The 21,746-nt window shown below is 37.8% G+C and overlaps 1 protein-coding gene across 7 annotated transcripts in view; it reads left to right on the top strand.

The window, feature by feature from the left end:
• The window catches only part of MACC1 (MET transcriptional regulator MACC1), a 237,144-nt gene that overhangs the window by 74,260 nt on the left and 141,138 nt on the right, over nucleotides 1-21,746 (top strand). For 6 of the 7 annotated variants that reach the window (XM_041727342.1, XM_041727338.1, XM_041727337.1 and 3 more), the window contains one exon: nucleotides 9,364-12,653. The exons of the other annotated variant lie outside the window; for it this stretch is intronic. In XM_041727342.1, the coding sequence (XP_041583276.1) occupies nucleotides 9,364-9,576 (213 nt within the window). In that variant the 3' untranslated portion in view covers nucleotides 9,577-12,653. Of the gene's footprint in view, nucleotides 1-9,363; nucleotides 12,654-21,746 lie in introns of those variants that run through there. 7 annotated transcript variants of the gene reach the window in all.

Raw genomic sequence — 21,746 nt, 5'->3', positions numbered from 1 at the left:
AGCTTTAATTAAAAAAACAGAATCAACAAAATATTAGTAAAGTAGCTCATTTAAAAAATTTGTATTTTACAAGAGGAAATGCTGGGGATTTCAGGGCTAAGATATTCTCAGGTCTAAATTGGATATTCTTTACCTATCCTTCTGGGGATTAATAGTATATATGACAAATTTCCTAGCCACTATCTTCCATTGGCTTTTGCCTAACAAAAAAGACTATATGCTCTCTCTATCTTATTCAGTAAGGGCACTTAACTTATGAAGGACACTAAAAGGTCACTTCTTATTAAATGACCTTCTATCCCACTGGGCTCCACCTCAACCACAGGCACAAGTAGGTCTGTCAATGCTGATTTTTTAACTGTCCTGCCAGAATGGGCCACCTTGACTGTGGAAGCCTAAGAAAGTCAATATTACTAATTGTAATATATTTTTATATCAGAAGCTACTCTCCCTATAGACTTATGACTGGCATGGTGTGTTTATAAGTCTTTTTGTAGTCCACACTCAATCAGTGAGGATCTGATTCCTTATTTTATCTTCTAGCCATAAATTTGCCCCTCCTTATTTTTGACCAGCAGCTATAGTGTCCCAAGCATTTTATTTTAGGTCTAGATTTAAATTTATTTTTTTTAATTTTTTTTAATTTTTTTATTTTATGATAGTCACAGAGAGAGAGAGAGAGGCAGAGACACAGGCAGAGGGAGAAGCAGGCTCCATGCACCGGGAGCCCGACGTGGGATTCGATCCCGGGTATCCAGGATCGCGCCCTGGGCCAAAGGCAGGCGCCAAACCGCTGCGCCACCCAGGGATCCCTAGGTCTAGATTTAAAATGACAAGTAGGTATTCCTCAAACAGCTAATTTTATTTGCTTTTATACATTAATAAAAATTATATATGGAATTCTTCCTACTTATTTAGTATCTTTCCTCTAAATCCTTATTCTCAGTATTTAATTCATCTATACATTTAACACGTTTATTAGGACTATCAGTTCTTAGCATTAGAGCATTAAGAGCTACAAAAATCACAAGCAGAATGAAAAAATGTGTTTGTTTTTTTTTCTCCCTAAGGCCAAGTTTTATTTGGCCTGGGAATTGAGATAAACTGTTGCTTTTTTTTTTTTTTTTTTTTGAGAAGGGGTAGGGGGTATAGGAAGAGGGAGAGAGAGAATAGTAAGTAGGTTCCACACCCTGCACAGAACCCAACATGGGGCTCAATTTCATGATGCCGGGTCATGACCTGAACCAAAATCAAGAGTTCCTTGCTAAACTGACAGCTACACAGCCACCCCAAGATTTGAGTTGCTATATTTTAAGGAAGTATATGATTAGATACTGAAATAAGTGAAAATGAGAATAGCAATAGATTTCCAATTTATTGCATGTTTACTGTGTGTGTCAACTAATCATTATGAGCATTTTATTTACTCTATCTCATTTATTTTAACAAGCTTTGTAAGGAAAACATTGTAGCTATTCAGTTTTCACAGTATGCTAGGGGTGAATGCATTTGTGTAAATTATCCAGAATTACATGGTTATTAAATATAGAACTGTGATCCAGACCCAGGTATGTTTTGACACAGTTCTATCCATATGCACAATTGATAAGTCCTTTCAGAATTAACTAATAAAAGGTCAAGTGGGAGGAGCTGTCAGAAGACACATCCTAGTTCTGAAGGATGGATAGTATTTGAATAATTGGAGAGGATTGGAAGGGCCTTTCAGTACTTTTTGATACTAATGACTTCTAGAGACTACTGAAGACAATATGTGGGCTGGAGGGAAGAGCATTTTAGTAATTACTGGGAGATTTGGTCAGAGATACATGTGTTTTGAAGTCGGTAGAGAGGGATCCCTGGGTGGCGCAGCGGTTTGGCACCTGCCTTTGGCCCAGGGCGCGATCCTGGAGACCCGGGATCGAATCCCACATCGGGCTCCCGGTGCATGGAGCCTGCTTCTCCCTCTGCCTGTGTCTCTGCCTCTCTCTCTCTCTCTCTCTGTGACTATCATAAATAAATAAAGATTTAAAAAAAAATGTTTGAAGTCGGTAGAGAGAGCCTTTAATGACTGCCAGAGCATAGTGGTTATGCTTCCTTGTCTAGATTCCTGTTCCAACTCTATCATCTACTAGCCCTAGGACCTTAAGCAAGTTACTTGACTTTTCCAGGAATAATTTTTTTAATTGCAAAATGAGGTGAAAAATACTTTCTTGCTTACCGGATACTTGGAGGATTAAATGAAATAATGTATGTGAAATATACATTACTAAGAGGAAGAGATAAATATGACAACTGTGTGACATTGGATGACTTTGGAAAAGGAAATAAAGTATAGTAGTTTTTTAGTAATATAACTGAGTGTAACTATAGAAAGAATGTAGGTAAGGGAAAAGTCAGCAATGATTTCAAGGTTTCTCTTCTGAGAAAATGGCAGAATGGTAATGCATGGAAAAAATGAGAAAAAAAATCTTGGCTGGTCAGCTTTTTTTTAATGGTTTAACAACATTTCTTTTTCCTTGGAAAATATCTCTTGCAAAAGATAAAAAGAATGTCCTTGAACTCTTATGGTTTTCTGGCTCACACAGCAAGTCCTGGATTCTGCTTACAGGTATGGCATTGTCCAGGTCTAGCCTTGGTACTTAAATGTATAGTTTGCTGGGCTTTTATAGTAAGAGCTATATTTATAATTTCTTTAAAAATGGGAAAGTATTATATGGAAATTTCCCTACCAGTAGCAAAAAGTGTAGAATAATTTCTCAACTCTTCATTGTTTGCACTAGAGATTTGACACAGCGACATAATATTTAGATACCATAGTCTGTTTTGTATAATGCTATAATGCTTGTTGCTACCATCTTTAATTCCAAAAAGATACTCAATTTTTTGAAATGATGGAATAAAGAAAAAGATGACATCATAGTGAAATTCATGGGGTAGCACACTGTATTCTTATCTTTGCTTTAATCCTACATTATGTATCTTTTTACATCTGAAAATCAAGTAGAAATAATAATAATCATTAAATATTATAAGGGTATCTTAAAATGGATTTAGAGACACCAATATTTGATTTAGGTTTTAGATTTTCTTCATTAAGGCTTACTTTGAGGGATCACAAACAACCAGGAGTTTTAGAAAACCGTAGTCCAGCTAAGTATAAGATTTAAATCAGCATTTATTAAAACTTCTTAATATTGAAACAAATCTGTGGCTATACTTTAATGAAATGAGCCTGGATTTATAGCCAGGTGACCTGAATTCTCTTACTGGTTAGTGAATGAGTTAGTGAGGTAGTGACAACAGCTTGTCCAGCAGGTTCTCCTAAGATGTTAGGCTGAGTGGATGCACTAGCAAGGAATGAGTACTCTATCCTCTGGCTTATGCTTAACCCCTGATTTTCCAAGTGGTTATTCCTAGAGGAAACAGAGCTGACTATATCCAAAGAGACTTTTCCAAGAGAATCTTACATAAAGTTTTAACCAAGTACCGTCTCCCTTTGAAAGGAATAGGGACCTCTTGATATGTTAGCCTCCTTTCTTTTCTGAAGATAATGGTACCTTCATCTTCAACAATATTTAGATAGTTACCAATTACAGGTGATATAAGGCCCACTTGGATATTGTAAATGATGTACTGAATATAGAACACATGTACTAATCATTAATAAGGCAAATTTGCCTTAATATTTCTTCAGCTAATTATACTTAAAATGAAACATTGCTTCTATAGTTTTATGAGGAAAGTAGGTGGGTTATGAATCTTTTAATGTGGCAAAATGTAATTATCCAAATGTAGTTAACCAATTGCATTCTTTATGCAATTCATGTTTTATGAGCTAAAAAAAGACATAGAATGCTTTCCTCAGATCTGAATTGCTTTTATTCATGTTGCATTTCATTATCTAGAGCTTTATCTAATGAATCTTACTGGCTTCCGGGAATAAGCACTCTAAATTTGGAAAACTATTTTTTAAATCTCTATTCCTGTTTCATTTCTTTTGACATCTCACCACTTCTTTTATTGCTCGTTTACCTTTTTCTTTGTCCTTTAATATCTGGAAGATAAACCAAAGACATAATTCTTTTAGAGAAGTGCTAGAACTTTGGAAACTGTTAACTTTTGATAGGTGAAATGCTTACTGATGCTACTGCCACTTATAGAGGGAGATCAAAACACATTTCTGAGAAATTAACAACTCTATGCTTTTGACAGCCTCATGCTCCTATTCAGAGATGAACCCATAACATCATAAAGTTAATATTTAAAAAAATATAAGAGTAGAGGAGTAAGAATGAGACCTGTGTGTCAAATAATTGTGATTGAGATGAGAAAGCTGAGAGAATTTGTTTTGTGGTTAAGAATAATTCAACAAAAACTCTCGGGGGCATGCTTTCCTTTTGATTTGTCTAAGCATTAGTGCAGAGATTCTGCGTATCACCCCTTAAATCATAACACTGAACACAAGCAGAAGAACAATTTCAGTGGAAGAAGTATTTCAAACCACTGAAGAGATAGAAGATAATATAAACCTGGAAGAGACCTAAGCAATCCACAATCACTTCCAGCTTTTGGAGGACTTAGGTCATCCTGGAAAGAAATTTGTTTATTCTACTTATTTTTTTTCATTCAAACATTTCCAGAAAAAAAATACTTCATTTTCATTTTCTCTTGAATTATTACAAAGCTGCGAATCCTTTGTGGCTTTCAGTGTGTGTTTTTGGACATAATTTCATAAAGTCTGTAGTTAAATTAACATTTGCAAGTTCCCTTTTGTGTCTTTGCCTTCAATAGAATATGTTCACTTGCTGAGTAAGAGAAGTACAATGACATAGAAAGAAATGCTGAGGAAATAAAAGTGTAAACATTTAAGGATTTGAGTCAAATGTCATATAGCTATGCCACAAAAGATAGCAACAACTGATGCATTGATGAAGGCTGGATTTTTGTCATGCTTTGTAAGGCAAATCTCAATATAGAAAAAGTTATATTTACCATACCTGACAGAGATTTGCTTATTTTTCTTAATAAAATACAATTTTAAAACACAGTTCCCCAAATTTAATATTTTTCTTTTGTGTCAAGGACATAATTATAGCTTATGCTTTTGCTCCCATTTCTTCTCAATAGTTCTTGATATTCGCCCTATTATGTACCTTAACTCCATAATAATTTTAGTATTTGTATGTGTTTCTGTGTTCTGCCTGAAGTAAGTTAACTTATCTTCTTGAGTGTTTTATATATGCTACCTCCTTAATCTTCATCAATCCTAAATTCTTCATGTCACTAAGTTAGGATTCAAACCAACCTCCCCTTTCAATTATAAAATACTAGTTTTTGCAGATTTTTTCCTTTTAAAAATGCTTTTATTTTCCACTGCTTCTCCTTCTCACTTTGTCTCTCTTCCTTTAACTTTGAAATTCCAAATGTGACGCACTTTTTCTGTGGCTTCTAGTTCCTTGGCACCTGCTCATACCTCCAGTTTGCCTTCTGCCACTTGAAACTGCCTTCTTCATGGTTACCAAAGACTTACTAATTGCCAAATATCTGGATTTTCTCAGTTTTGCTTCATGCTTCCACATTATTTGATGTTAGAGGTAGCAGAGGGGGATAACAGAGAAGAGATATCCTCAGCCAGTGGCATGCTGGCAAATGTTCAATAACTCTTCAAGGGAGAAAAAGCCCTACACAGTAGGGTATAACTTTGCCAGCTTCCATGGTATAACAACTCCTAACATTGATGACTTTAACCTCTCTATGTGATGTCATTGAACATGGAATTGGAAGGCTATGTGAACAATAGGCTCCGAGAAACTGCTGTGAGCTGAATGTCCTTTTTGGGATGCTATCAGTCCTTGACTTTTGCAACATGAAGTACCCCATTCCATTTTCTATTACTCTGACACCAGTTTCTCTTCATCTTTTTATTGCTTCTATTTCTTAGTTTTAATCCCTAACTGTAGACTTAACTAAGGGTTAAATTTTTCATCCCTTCATTTTCTTTCTTGGCATTTTCCTCCACTCTCATGCTTTCATCATCGCTTAGCATGAGTGATGCTAAACTCTTGACTATTCCCTGGAGGTCCTATCTCTACTCCAATATCTTATTGAAGATAAAGATACTCCCTCCTTCACCTCATATGCAGTAGGGTTAAAGCTAGATTTCTTACCTTTCTCTCATCCCAAAACTACACACTCATATCCTATTAAAAAGTATTAAATATAACTGTATGCCAGACCCTTCAAGAAGTGCTTTAGACATAAACCTGGAAATTATTATCTATATTTTTATTTTCTCTATTATTATATATACTTTATAGAGTGAAAAATTCAAAGCTCAGATACTTTGATTAATTTACTCAAATTGACCCATCCAACAGGGAACATAACTCAAGATGTTAACCTAGGACTCTGACACCAAAACCAATCTTTCTTTTTATTACACCGTAATGCTTCTCAGTCAATGGAACTATCATTTTTATTTCATAATTTTTATTACATTAAATTAAAATATGAAAGTAATTTTTTGAGTTTTTCTTAACTGTTAGTAGTGACCAAATCCTGTCTATTCTTGCATTGGGCCAGTGTTTATGCAATTATCTATTTCCTTCCATGCTATAAGCTTCTAAAATCAAGCCATGCCATATTCATCATTTTATTCCTTTGTGTAACAAAATTATTTGTAGTGGTAGCTACTCAAATATTCTTGATTTAATAAGTGAAATAATTAATTAATGAACAACAATGTATTTTGAATATATTCATTGTATTTATGCTTCCATAATGTTTCTATGTCATTTCTATTCAGAGCCATAAATGATGTTTTATATAGCAGATCAGGTTTTGCACTGAAGGAATATTCAGGTTTAGTTTGCTGAAAAGAGAAACAAAAATGGAATGCAATATATACTCATTTTAGTATAAATCATGACGTTTACCATTGCCCTAAGCTATTGTACCCATTTCTATGTAGCTTATGGATTAGACTCCAGAGAATCCCCAATAAGTTTAAGGCAATATCCTTCCTTGCACTTCTGACTAATTCAGAGTAGTCCTGGGGAGTCCTTTTATACTATCAGATGTCTTATTTAGGGTTCAGGCTCAGAAATTTCTCTGAATTGCGAGAGCTGACTGAAATGCTCTATCAGTAAAAATTGCCAAATGTGAGAGCATTGTATGGCTCTCTGCACAAGTGAGTAGATAAATGTATCATTGGACTTCTTCTGAATCTGTAGCTTCCAATTCCTGCATCACCTGGGTGTATTTCCTGCTTCAGACAGCACCAAGGGACGGCTGCCTGATTGAATATGCCTCAGGGCTTTTCTATACATAGCAATCCACCGTGCTGCTGCGGCAAGATACGTGATGCAGAGTTTTTCTATCAGGAAAAGCAGTGGAGCCATTTTGGCTGCCTCTATGAAGTTACTTTGAATCTGCACACGTACTAGTGCACAACCTGAAAATTACCCACTGCGATTCTTTAGAAAACATCTGTTTTTTTGTGATACTATGCCATCATCTTGGTACCAAAACATCCCAGTTGCTATTTATCATAAAATATCTTCAAATACATCTTTTTTATCATTCACTTACTAAGGGATTTAGCATAAAATCTTAGAAGCCTTTAGCTATAAACATCATGATTTTAAACAACATATGACATGTTGAAAAATAACGTACCAGCTAGTTGAGCATCAGGGAATTTTAAATGAATGCAATATAGAACTCAGGTCTCGAAAGCTTTTACAGAGAGTTTGTATATACTCACTACAGAATAGTCTACTTGTTTAGTGTGTCTTTGCATCTAAGCAGTCACAGGCAAGATTGAATCTGGCAAAAAGGCTCTGGTAATATGCCTCAACTCATCTACCATTGCTGAACTATTAGTGGTGACCACTAGGTTTGGTTTCAAAGTGAGTATTCAGAAAAATATACGAGAGGACACCCCATTCACAGTCTATCAGTGATGGAAGATACCGTTCTTTATAAGCCAGGTTGGAGAGGGTAAAGCTTACCCGCCAAAATCTGGGATCATTTGGGACAATGCATCATGACCACCTGGACATGGTAGAACTTTGATAATTATTTTCTATTCAGTACCTTGCAGAATCAAGCTTCCTTAAGAGGGATGAAGATACGAGTGTCTGTGGTTTCTCAGGAATGCTAATTTGGACGAATAACATCAAATTGTCTTTTGAGTTCAATGCCTAGCCTTTATGTAGATTAAATTGAAACATAATGGAACTCCTTATTTAGGGCTTTCATTCTTTTAATTTCAATTGTAGAGTATATGAGGCCATCAAAGCAGGATGAAAAATTATATCCCAAGGCCCAACTTCATGTGCTACTACTGTGAATGGAGGCTCTACTTTAAGAGGGCAACTTGCATAATATTGAGCTCACGGTCTGCATTTTGCAAGTGATAAAATCACAAATGAATTAGTTTAGTGAACTCAAATTAGTAGCAAGTAATAAAGTTTAGATTCTAAATATTCCAGTTATAAGTGCATGGTTCATTTTGTCGTTTTCTTAGAGGGAATTTATTTTAAGCTGGATGTGTTTCTGTGTGTGTGTGTGTGTGTGTGTGTGTTATTCTACAATTTGTCTTATTTGTTCGGTCTTTGTCTTTATTCTCCCTGAGACTGGTTGCCTTGGTTACCATTACATACATGCCTGAACATGAAGTTCCTCTTTGACGTCCATTTATTTCTATGGAAACAATGATGTCATTGGTATGGGTGGGTGCTCAGGGAAAGCATAATGAAGTACTGAATATTGATCTTTCTTTTGGTCATAAAGTGATTCATTAAATTATTTTTTAAATTAAAGTACTGTATTTTTGCTTTCTTTTTGAGTTGATCATGAAGGTACATTTTTCCTTGTTTATAGACTTGCTCATATAAAATGACTTACTTAAAGCATTAAATATACCATATAGCTCTTTCTCTGATGTGTGGTATTGTAAAGCTCACCACAGATACTATTACAAGAGTCATTACCTTACCTTAAAAGTGTCTCAGAGAGTGAGAAGTTTATCTCAGTAACATCTAAATATCATCCAGAAATTTTGCAAGGAATTTTTATATTCAGATCAAAGCAATGAGTAAATGTTTAGATGATGGATCAAGAAAAAAAGAGGCCCTACTTGTAGTCATTATTTTAAAAATCGCAAGGTTTAGAAACAGGGGATATAACAGGGAAGTGATAGCTATTAGAGCATGTTTTATATGATATTAAGTAAATCTACATATAATTGGTATTCCTTTTTTTTTATCCTAAAAGGCTTTTAAAACTTCTTTTTTAAAAGCATCTATTTTCTTCTGTTTTACTTCTGCTCTACTCCAGTCTAATTTTTTTTCTTTATAGATGATGTGGAAACCTGCTTATGATTTTCTCTATACTTGGGGTGCTCACTATGGAAACAGCTACAGAGACATGTTACAAGACCTTCAATCAGCTTTGGACAAAATGAAAAACCCTGTGACCAAACAGTGGCGAGATTTAACTGGAGCTTTAATACTAATACATTCCTTAGAGTTTTTGAGAGCAACTGCATTCTCCACTTCTGAGGAAGTATAAAAATGAAGGGTGTGTTCTGGGGAGGAGGGAGAATGGTAGGGGGAAAATGTGTGTGTGTGTAAAGAATCTCATAAAAGTATTACTTTTTTTTTTCAAGTTTGAAAAAGATTTTTTTCCTGGTGAAAGCACAGCCTCACACAAAATCCAAGGGTAGGTCTTACAATCAAGCATGTATTTTTATGTATGTTTCAAATGCAAACATTAAGCTGTTGTATTGTTGAGAAAGGAAAATAAAACTCTCTGTCTTTTCAGAGTTACATTCAATTTCTTTAAGTTAAAACAAATGACTGTTAGCATAATTATATCACACAGATACCCAGATAAACTAGAGGCTTCCAAGGGTGAACACTGGAATTTTACCAGTAGGCAGGTCAAGAGAGAGGAGAAGGAAACACATATTCTGTGGATAGGCACAGGACTACAAGCTTTCGATATTTAATCTTTTTTTAATTTCTCAGTGGAGTTTGCTAACATTCTTCCCATTTTTCATCTGAAAAGACTAAGGACTGGAGAAGACACTTAGGGCAATATAGCCAATGTGAAGTTAAGTTTTCTGTCTGCAAAACCTGGTTTTATTATTTTTTTAAATAGCACATAGCAAAATAGTAAAAACTAAAAATGCGTATTAAAACTCATAGGGACAGGGTAGCTACTTCATTTTAAGTGAAGCTTGCTATACTTTTCCACTATATTTTGAAAGATTGCCAGAAAGAAATATGATTTATCATCAGAAATCTATTGTCAGCATCCATGAACTATAGTTTTCACCATCTTCTTCCAGTAACTTGGGACATAGCTAATCCTGCTTAACTTGGATTTTTTCTTCAGGATCATAGTGCACAGTAGTTCTTTCACTCTCAGGGAGTTTTAATAAAAATTATTTTTTAAAGCCTGATTTATCACTGTTGAGTGTAGCAGTCTCAACCACCCAAAACACTGATACCTGTGTGTGTGAATTTTCACATGTTCATGCAAATATGTGTGTATGTGAGTGTGTTTGTCAGAGTTTTTCAGAAAGCTTTTGGAAAACAGAGACTATATAATAATTTAGGTCAGTACAAATGCTAACTGCTGGTGGAGTTCACAAAAAGATGGTTTGGGCTTACTCATAGGTTCAATCCTTTTGCCACCTGCCAGCGTTGATTTGTTTTGGACAGTCATTCATTTGTTGTCATTTAATCAACAGTTGGAGTGTGTGTACCTATTCTGTGGCAGACACATAGATGCTTGAGGTTAATAATAGGGAAAGAAACATGATCCCTGACTTCAGTATTGCTAAGTGATAGAGACAAGCAACAATTTAAAACATTATATAGTTAAATGTAAAACTGAATCTGTAATAAGAGCGGCAAGGGACAGGCTGAGACCCCTTGGCATCTCAGCCTTATATGGAGGGCCATCACATGAAGCCAAAAGATCAGACATGTTTGCCCTGGGAAAGAAATGATGAGCCTGAAGGAGATGGGGCATTGCTTCTAGTCTGGGAGGGTAAAAGAGGTAGTTCCTCCATGCACTGAAGCCCTCAGGCAGAAGGGGAGCTTTGGAAATGCAGGGAGCCAGCAGAAAGGGCCTAAAGGAAGGAAAGACACACCCTCAAAGGTAACATGATAAGCTGAATAAGGATTTTGTCCGGGGATCCTGAATAAAACATATCCATTTGGCTAAAAAGTAAAAGCAGAATCTTTTTAGAGCTTTTAATCCACCTACCCAGGGGTATTTGTTATGCTGGCAAAGGTAATTTGAATTAGGTTTAAGAACAATCTTCAAGGCTTTCAATATTTATATTTGATAATAAGAGAACATAGCCTGCCCAGGGAGTTATGCACACACATTCAAGGACAGAATTTATTTTAGTTGAAAATAAATTCAGAGAGAGGGAAAAAAAATACAGTATGTAAGTTCAGGACACAATCATTTTTAGTGGTGATTTTGCTTTCTTTAGAACATTCTTGGAATCTTATTAGCATGTCAGCAAACCAGAGAATTTCGGGAAGAGATAGTACGGAATTAATAACTGGGTTTTTCCAGGCTCTAAGATCTGAGAAGACAGAGATCTTGTTAGCTGATTAGGGTAGTAAGATTAAACAAATCACTTCAGGTTTATATCTCATCATGTGTTGTGACTGTGGCTGGGAAGTTTAAAAAGAGTTTAAAAGATGAAAAACATGAGGTCCAACTAAAGGATGAAGCAATGGCTTAAATATTAATATATACAAAGATATCTTATATTCTTATAACAAATCCTTCCAGAGGAATTTTAAATCCATGTACAAACATTCTGTTCTTATAAATATATTCTAGTATTTTTATAAATCACTTCTACTTTTCTGATTTTTGTATTTTTCTTCCTATAATGGATTTCATAATCAGGAAAGATTAACTCAGTAATCTTGAATTGCCTTTAATATTTGGCAGCAAATCAAGGGAATTAATAAGGCACTTAAATCCCATCCTTGACATCATTAAAAGCATCAAAAGCCATTAATCTAAAACTTCTTTTAGCATTTCGGAAGTGGAAATATCATAGATAGTTCTTTCAGTACCTCGGGCTTTTTCTCTAATGATGCATTAGGATGAGATTTTAGTTCAGCTCTCAGCTTGCAGTGTAACATTTTTTCTATGTAAGCCACTGATCCTCCACTTCCTCTGTTAAAGCCTTAATATGAAGACCAATTAAGGAGGTGCATGCAAGAGTGGATAATTAACTGTTCATACCAATAATGGTACACTTTCATGGCACACTTTCATGTCCTGTAATGTAGAAAATACCATATGAAGTTTTGACCTTGGGGATAACTACACTTCTGGAAGGAGCAGCATGTACAACATTAATAGATGGCATTAGTCTAAGAAATGTCATTGCTAATAAACAGGTTTGAATATATGATATGAAAATACAGTAGAAGAAAAAGAAATACAATAGAGAGAATACATTCACATCATACTATGCTATAATTAAAGGTTCAGAACTTGAGATTTCATGCTATGCTACTGTAAATTATATTTTCTGTAATTTTTTCAATGTCTAAGGAATATATTTGGGATGCCTGGGTAGCTCAGTGGTTGAGCATCTGCCTTTGGCTCAGGGCATGATCCTGGGGTCCTGGGATTGAGTCCCGCATCAGGCCCCCCACCGAGAGCCTGCTTTTCCCTCTGCCTATGTCTCTGCCTCATTCTCTCTCTGTGTGTGTCTCTCATGAATCAATAAATAAAATCTTAAAAAATAAATATCTAAGGAATATTTGAGGCAATATAAAAAAAGGAGAATAATGAAAAATTATGTTGCTAGACACTTTTCTAATTAAAATAGATGTTTTCTTCTTATTCCCACATAATTTCCCTCTCTTCTATGTGAAGTTATTTCCCATGTACTGCTGTGTAGCTTAGTTAGTGAAGTTCCAAAGATCATATATTACCAATATGCTAGGTGCGGTTAACCCAAAGGCATTCTTCAGAATAAAATAATTGTTAAAAGTTGTTTTCTTGCATATATATTTATTAGTCCACAACACAAAATAAAAAGCGACTATGTGTACACAAGAAACTTGAATTTGTGCAGGTGTAGCATCTGTTGTTTATCTCATATTCAGCATCAAGATTTCAGTAAGGGTATAAATTTGTGGCTTCTGTATGTACTTTTTACATTGATTTTCTCTTTATGTATAGCTAAGCTTATATAACCCAGAACGTTTTGAACCTAATAGCTTTGCAATTCTGAATAATAGTGTCAGTTCATATATGAGGGAGTGTAGGAGAGATCAGTACTGAATAAAAATTAGTAGTGCCAAAGGAGAAAAGTCCAGAGCAAGTACTGCTGTTGTAGTAGTGAATACAACAAGAGGGGCTTCCTCTGTAAAACAGCAGTCTAGAAGTTGAGAGCTGTGGCTTCTAATCTTTGCCTATTACTTCCTAAGAGAATTTCTTTTTTTTTTTTTAAGATTGTATTTATTTATTTGAGAGAGAAATCACAGAGCACAGGAGCAGGGGAAGGGGCAGAGAGAGAAGCAGACTTCCGGCTGAGCAGGGAGCCTGACATGGGGCTCCATCCCAGGACTCCAGGATCATGACCTGAGCCGAAAGCATCTGCTTAACTGACTGAGCCACTCGGTGCCCCTCTAAGAGACTTGACTTGTTGTCTAGCCTCTCTGGGCTTCAGTTTTTTCATCCATAGAATAGAGAACTTGAACTAGGTAACCTCTAAAGTTCCCGTTGGGTTTAAATGTCTATGAATATATAATAAGTAGGATATTTCATGTGTTTTTATTTGTTTTGCTATACAGGAAGAGAATGTGAACCAAGACTAATAATTTGAACATAATGATCTACGTCAAAATAATGTCCTCTATGTGTGAGGCATAGCACACATAGCATACACACAGGAACATACTAAGCACTTTACAGCACTTTACACTATTACTTACACAACCTAGTGAAATTGTTTTTGCAATATGTACTGTTTGAATAGTTGAAAACCACCCAACCATTCAAACAGACTAGACAATGGTACATGAGGGTTGCTTAGAAGGGCAGCAGGAGTTTTACGAGTCGTGACCTAAAACACACACACCACAAAGCATTCTCTGGTCTCATTGCAAGGCCTTAGACTAGGCAACCTCTCTTGCAGAAATCTCCAATTTCAGCAGCAGAATCACGTGGAGGACTTTCTGGAACACAGCCTGCTGGGCCCCATCCCCAAATTCCTGATTTAACAGGTCTATGGTGGTAACCAATAATTTGCATTTCTGTTAAGTTCCCCTGTGATATAGATACTGCTGGACCAGGAACCACACTTTTGAGAACCAGTGAATTAAAATTTCCTTTCTCTGTGTAGAAATAAATTTTTGTTAAGCCAGAAAAACTTTCTCTTAGATAAACAATTTGTTGTGTCATTCCATCCGAGAATTAGTTTTTAAATTATAAATTATAAAAAAACAAAAATGCAAAAAAATAAAAATAAAAAACAAAAATGCTATATATCAAGTGAACTTTTCACAGTGAATATTATTGATAAAAGCCTTATTATTGGGGGAGCCCTGGTGGCACAGCAGTTTGGCACCGCCTGCAGCCTAGGGTGTGATCTTGGAGACCTGGGATTGAGTCCCACATCGGGCTCCCTGCGTGGAGCCTGCTTCTCCCTCTACCTGTGTCTCTGCCTCTCTCTCTGTGTGTCTATGAATAAATAAATAAAATATTTTTTTAAAAAAGCTAATTTAAATAATTGAGAACTTTGCATCTCATTTGAAAAGTAAACACATTTGAGTAAAAATAGGTTAATAATTTGAGATTAATAATTCATGATTTCAGTGTGTTAAGATGATTTTGCAAAATATATGTAATAATGCACTTGTTTCTTTTTTTATATATAAATTAATTTTTATTGGTGTTCAATTTACCAACATACAGAATACCACCCAGTGCTCATCCCTTCAAGTGTCCCCCTCAGTGCCCGTCACCCATTCACCCCCACCTCCCGCCCTCTTTCCCTTCCACCACCCCTAGTTCATTTCCCAGCGTTAGGAGTCTTTATGTTCTGTCTTCCTTCCTGATATTTCCCACACATTTCTTCTCCCTTCCCTTATATTCCCTTTCACTATTATTTATATTCCCCAAATGAATGAGAACACACACTGTTTGTCCTTCCCGACTGACTTACTGCACTCAGCATAATACCCTCCAGTTCCATCTACAAGCAAATGGTGGGTATTTGTCGTTTCTAATGGCTGAGTAATATCCCATTGTATACATAAACCACATCTTCTTGATCCATTCATCTTTCGATGGACACCGAGGCTCCTTCCACAGTTTGGCTATTGTGGCCATTGCTGATAGAAACATTGGGGTGCAGGTGTCCCGACGTTTCATTGCATCTGAATGTTTGGGGTAAATCCCCAACAGTGCAATTGCTGGGTCCTAGGGCAGGTCTATTTTTAACTCTTTGAGGAACCTCCACACAGTTTTCCAGAGTGGCCGCACCAGTTCACATTCCCACCAACAGTGTAAGAGGGTTCCCTTTTCTCCGCATCCTCTCCAACATTTGTGGTTTCCTGCCTTGTTAATTTTCCCCATTCTCACTGGTGTGAGGTGGGATCTCATTGTGGTTTTGATTTGTATTTCCCTGATGGCAAGTGATGCAGAGCATTTTCTCATGTGCATGTTGGCCATGTCCATGTCTTCCTCTGTGAGATTTCTCTTCATGTCTTTTGCCCATTTCATGATTGGATTGTTTGTTTCTTTGGTGTTGAGTTTAATAAGTTCTTTATAGATTTTGGAAACTAGCCCTTTATCTGATATGCCATTTGCAAATATCTTCTCCCATTCTGTAGGTTGTCTTTTAGTTTTGTTGACTGTATCCTTTGCTGTGCAAAAGCTTCTTATCTTGATGAAGTCCCAATAGTTCATTTTTGCTTTTGTTTCTTTTGCCTTTGTGGATGTATCTTGCAAGAAGTTACTGTGGCCGAGTTCAAAAAGGGTGTTGCCTGTGTTCTCTTCTATGATTTTGATGGACTCTTGTCTCACATTTAGATCTCTCATCCATTTTGAGTTTATCTTTGTGTATGGTGAAAGAGAGTGGTCCAGTTTCATTCTTCTGCATGTGGATGTCCAATTTTCCCAACACCACTTATTGAAGAGACTGTCTTTCTTCCAATGGATAGTCTTTCCTCCTTTATCGAATATTAGATGACCGTACATTTCAGGGTCCACTTCTGGGTTCTCTATTCTGTTCCATTGATCTATGTGTCTGTTTTTGTGCCAGTACCACACTGTCTTGATGACCACAGCTTTGTAGTACAACCTGAAATCTGGCATTGTGATGCCCCCAGCTATGGTTTTCTTTTTTAAAATTCCCCTGGCTATTCGGGGTCTTTTCTGATTCCACACAAATCTTAAAATAATTTGTTCTAACTCTCTGAAGAAAGTCCATGGTATTTTGATAGGGATTGCCTTAAACGTGTAAATTGCCATGGGTAACATTGACATTTTTACAATATTAATTCTGCCAATCCATGAGCATGGAATATTTTTCCATCTCTTTGTGTATTCCTCAATTTCTTTCAGAAGTGTTCTATAGTTTTTAGGGTATAGATCTTTTACCTCTTTGGTTAGGTTTATTCCTAGGTATCTTATGCTTTTGGGTGCAATTGTAAATGGGATTGACTCCTTAATTTCTCTTTCTTCAGTCTCATTGTTAGTGTATAGAAATGCCATTGATTTCTGGGCATTGATTTTGTATCCTGCTACGCTACCAAATTGCTGTATGAGTTCTAGCAATCTTGGGGTGAAGGCTTTTGGGTTTTCTAAGTAGAGTATCATGTCATCGGCGAAGAGGGATAGTTTGCAAGTTCTTCTTTGCCAATTTGAATGCCTTTAATGTCTTTTTGTTGTCTGATTGCTGAGGCTAGGACTTCCAGTACTATGTTGATTAGCAGTGGTGAGAGTGGACATCCCTGTCTTGTTCCTGATCTTAGGGGAAAGGCTCCCAGTGCTTCCCCATTGAGAATGATATTTGCTGTGGGCTTTTCATAGATGGCTTTTAAGATGTCGAGGAAAGTTCCCTCTATCCCAACACTCTGAAGAGTTTGGATCAGGAATGGATGCTGTATTTTGTCAAATGCTTTCTCTGCATCTAATGAGTGGATCATATGGTTCTTGGTTTTTCTCTTGCTGATATGATGAATCACATTGATTGTTTTACGAGTGTTGAACCAGCCTTGTGTCCCGGGGATAAATCCTACTTGGTCATGGTGAATAATTTTCTTAATGCGTTGTTGGATCCTATTGGCTAGTATCTTGTTGAGAATTTTTGCATCCATGTCATCAGGATATTGGTCTGTAATTCTCCTTTTTGGTGGGGGTCTTTGTCTGGTTTTGGAATTAAGGTGATGCTGGCCTCATAGAACGAATTTGGAAGTACTCCATCTCTTTCTAGCTTTCCAAACAGCTTTAGTAGAATAGGTATGATTTCTTCTTTAATCGTTTGATAGAATTCCCCTGGGAAGCCATCTGGCCCTGGACTCTTGTGTCTTGGGAGGTTTTTGATGACTGCTTCAATTTCCTCCCTGGTTATTGGCCTGTTCAGGTTTTCTATTTCTTCCTGCTCCAGTTTTGGTAGTTTGTGGCTTTCCAGGAATGCGTCCATTTCTTCTAGATTGCCTAATTTATTGGTGTATAGCTGCTCATGATATGTTTTTAAAATCGTTTGTATTTCCTTGGTGTTGGTAGTGATCTCCCCTTTCTCATTCATGATTTTATTAATTTGAGTGTTCTCTCTCTTCTTTTTAATAAGGTTGGCTAATGGTTTATCTATCTTATTCATTCTTTCAAAGAACCAACTCCTGGTTCTGTTGATCTGTTCCACAGTTCTTTTGGTCTTGATTTCATTGAGTTCTGCTCTAATTTTAATTAACTCTCTTCTTCTGCTGGGCGTGGGGTCCATTTGCTGTTTTTTCTCTAGCTCCTTTATGTGTAAGGTGAGCTTTTGTATTTGAGTTCTTTCCAGTTTTTGAATGGATGCTTGTATTGCGATGTATTTCCCCCTCAGGACTGCTTTTGCTGCATCCCAAAGATTTTGAACTGTTGTATCTTCATTCTCATTAGTTTCCATGAATCTTTTTAATTCTTCCTTAATTTCCTGGTTGACCCTTTCATCTTTTAGCAGGATGGTCCTTAACTTCCATGTGTTTGAGGTCCTTCCAAACTTCTTGTTGTGATTGAGTTCTAATTTCAAGGCATTGTGGTCTGAGAATATACAGAGGACTGTCCTGCTCATTTGGTATTGGTTCAGACCCAATTTGTGACCCAGTATGTGGTCTATTCTGGAGAGAGTTCCATGTGCACTTGAGAAGAATGTATATTCAGTTGAGTTTGGATGTAAAGTTCTGTAGATATCTGTGAAATCCATCTGGTCCAGTGTATCATTTAAAGCTCTCGTTTCTTTGGAGATGTTGTGCTTAGAAGACCTCTCGAGGGTAGAAAGAGCTAGATTGAAGTCACCAAGTTAAGTGTAGTTTTTATTAATCAAAGATTTTCTTCAGTTTGGTTATTATAATTGGTTTTAAATATTTGGCAGCTCCCACATTCGGGGCATATATATTGAGGATTGTTAAGTCCTCTTGTTGGATAGATCCTTTGAGTATGATATAGTGTCCCTCTTCATCTCTCACTATAGTCTTCGGGGTAAATTTTAGTTTATCTGATATAGGATGGCTACCCCGCTTTCTTTTTGAGGACCATTTATGGTAAATGGTTCTCCAACCTTTTATTTTCAGGTTTGTAGGTTTTGTCCTTCTTTTGTCTAAAATGAGTCTCTCATAGACAGCAAATAGATGGGTCCTGCTTTTTTATCCAGTCTGAAACCCTGCGCCTTTTGATGGGGTCATTAAGCCGTTCACGTTCAGTTACTACTGACAGATATGAGTTTAGTGTCATCATGATATCTATTCAGTCCTTGTTTTTGTGGATTGTTCCACTGAACTTCTTCTTAAAGGGGAATTTTAAGAGTCCCCCTTAAAATTTCTTGTAGAGCTGGTTTGGAGGTCACATATTCTTTCAGTTCCTGCCTGTTTTGGAAGCTCTTTATCTCTCCTTCCATTTTGAATGAGAGCCTTGCTGGATAAAGTATTCTTGGTTGCATGTTTTTCTCATTTAGGACCCTGAATATATCCTGCCAGCCCTTTCTGGCCTGCCAGGTCTCTGTGGAGAGGTCTGCTGTTACCCTAATACTCCTCCCCATAAAAGTCAGGGACATTTTGTCTCTTGATGCTTTAAGGATCTTCTCTTTATCTTTGGAATTTGCAAGCTTCACTATTAGATGTCGAGGTGTTGAATGGTTTTTATTGATTTTAGGGGGGGATCTCTCTATTTCCTGGATCTGAATGCCTGTTTCCCTTCCCAGATTCGGAAAGTTTTCAGCTAGGATTTGTTCAAATACATATTCTGGCCCTCTGTCCCTTTCCGCGCCCTCGGGAACCCCAATTAAACATAGGTTTTTCTTCCTCAGGCTGTCGTTTATTTCCCTTAATCTGTCTTCATGGTCTCTTAATTGTCTGTCTTTTTTTCCCTCAGTTTCCCTCTTTGCCATCAACCTGTCTTCTATGTCACTCACTCGTTCTTCCACCTCGTTAAGCCTCGTCGTTAGGACTTCTAGCTTGGATTGCATCTCATTTAATTGATTTTTAATTTCTGCCTGATTGGATCTAAATTCTGCAGTCATGAAGTCTCTTGAGTCCTTTATGCTTTTTTCTAGAGCCACCAGTAGCTGTATAATAGTGCTTCTAAACTGGCTTTCTGACATTGAATTGTAATACAGATTTTGTAACTCTGTGGGAGAGAGGACTGTTTCTGATTCTTTCTTTTGAGGTGAGGTTTTCCTTCTAGTCATTTTGCTTAGTGCCGAGTGGCCAAAAACTAGTTGTATTGGGAAAAGGAGAAAAAGAGAGAGAGAGAAGGAAAGAAAAGAGAAAGAAGAAAAAGAGAAAGAAAAGAAAGGTGAAAAAAAGGGGTGGAGGAAGTAATCAGAAAGCAAAAAGAAAGAAAAACAAAAAACAAAAAAACAAAAAAACACGGGGGAGTATCTTCCGATTCTGTATACTTTAAGTCCCTTGACTTCCCCTGGAACTGGTCCCTCTCGCTGGTCTTCTGGGGGATGGGCCTGTTGTGCTGATTTTCAGGTGTTAGCACTTGGGGGAGCTGCTCTGCCCTCCGCCTGGTGCAGGGCTCAGTGGGGGTTCACCCCGCGAGGTCCCAGGAGGTACAACTGCAGTGGCGGCGGCAGCTCTGGAGCCCTGGAGTCAGCCCCCGCAGTAACTCCGGGGCTCTCCGTCTGCAGGGCCTGGGGGCTCCGGGGCGGGGCCGCTGATCTGCTCAGCTCGAGGCAGGAGCGTCTTTGCGGTCCTGGGCCCTCCCGGCCTCTGCCTGTCCCGGGGGAGGCCGGATCCTGGGCTGTGTCCCGGCGCCCTGTGCTCCGGAGCCTGCGCTGTTGGATTCGCGCTCCCGCCCCGCAGCCCCCTCCACGGAGCCGCCGCCCGAGCCCCTCCGAGCCCCTCCGAGCCCGTCCGAGCTGCTCTCGGAGCCCCGCCGCCCCCTCCACGGAGCCGCTGCCCAAGCCCCTCGGAGCAGCACCGGGTCCCGCCTTGCGCGCTGCAGCCCTTAGGGAGCTCGGCGCACTCTCCTGTGCGCGCAGCAGGTGCCTGTTAGTGTCCCCGGGAGCCCGAGGGCATCCCCGCCCTCCTGGGGATCCTGCTCCAACTCCCTGGGGGCCCCTTTCCGCCCGGGAAGGTTGGTGCAGCTCCTGCTTCTCCGGGACGGGGCTCTCCTGTCCTGGGGACACTCGCCCCGGCCTCAGCCCGGCTCCTCGCAGGGCCCCTCCCCCTTGGAGGCCTTTTGTGTCTTTCTTTTTTCCGTCTTCCTACCTTGATAGAAGCGCGAACTCTTCTCTCTGTAGCATTCCAGCTGGTCTCTCTTTAAATCTCAGGCTGACTTCGTAGATTTTCAGGATGATTTGAAGGTTATCTAGGTAATTTGTTGGGGACAGGTGACTTGGGGACCCTACTCTTCCGCCATCTCACCCTCCTCTCCTGCACTTGTTTCTTTTGAGAAATCCTTGTTTTACTGGCCCATCATTTGTTAAACTTTTTGTTGAATAAATTTTCCCTACTGGGAAAAATATTTTTTAATCTGATCAATACAGCTATTTAGATGTATCACTTTTATTGCAGAATTCCAAAATGATTACAGGCACTTGTTAATAAGGTAGCCAGATATTTTCTTTCCTGAATACTTCCACATTTAAAGGGATGGTGATTCTGAGAAGAGTGATGAACTGGACAAGTTCACTTAAACATTATGTATCGTATTTCACCTTCTACATCATTTTCTTTTTAAGTTGTTCTTTGGTAACTAGGAGGGTCTATAACTTTTTTTTTTCCTGTTCATAGAAATAATTGAGGCTATCCTTTTGTGCCTGGAAGCAGATTTTTAAAGTTCCTAAAATTTAAGCCTGCATTTGAGCCCTTGATACATACTGGGACATTTAACATATCCATATAAGTATGATGAGTACTTAAAATCAAAACAGTCATGATAAAGTTACTGGTCTTATTTAAATTGGTTCTACCAAGCTCAGTCTTTTAAACAGACTTTGGGATTGGTAAATTTGGTATAATGTTAATCTT

The sequence above is a fragment of the Vulpes lagopus genome, chromosome 13 (genome assembly GCF_018345385.1).
Source record: "Vulpes lagopus strain Blue_001 chromosome 13, ASM1834538v1, whole genome shotgun sequence".
Lineage (NCBI taxonomy): Eukaryota > Metazoa > Chordata > Mammalia > Carnivora > Canidae > Vulpes > Vulpes lagopus.
This window is presented reverse-complemented; position numbering and strand designations above follow the sequence as displayed.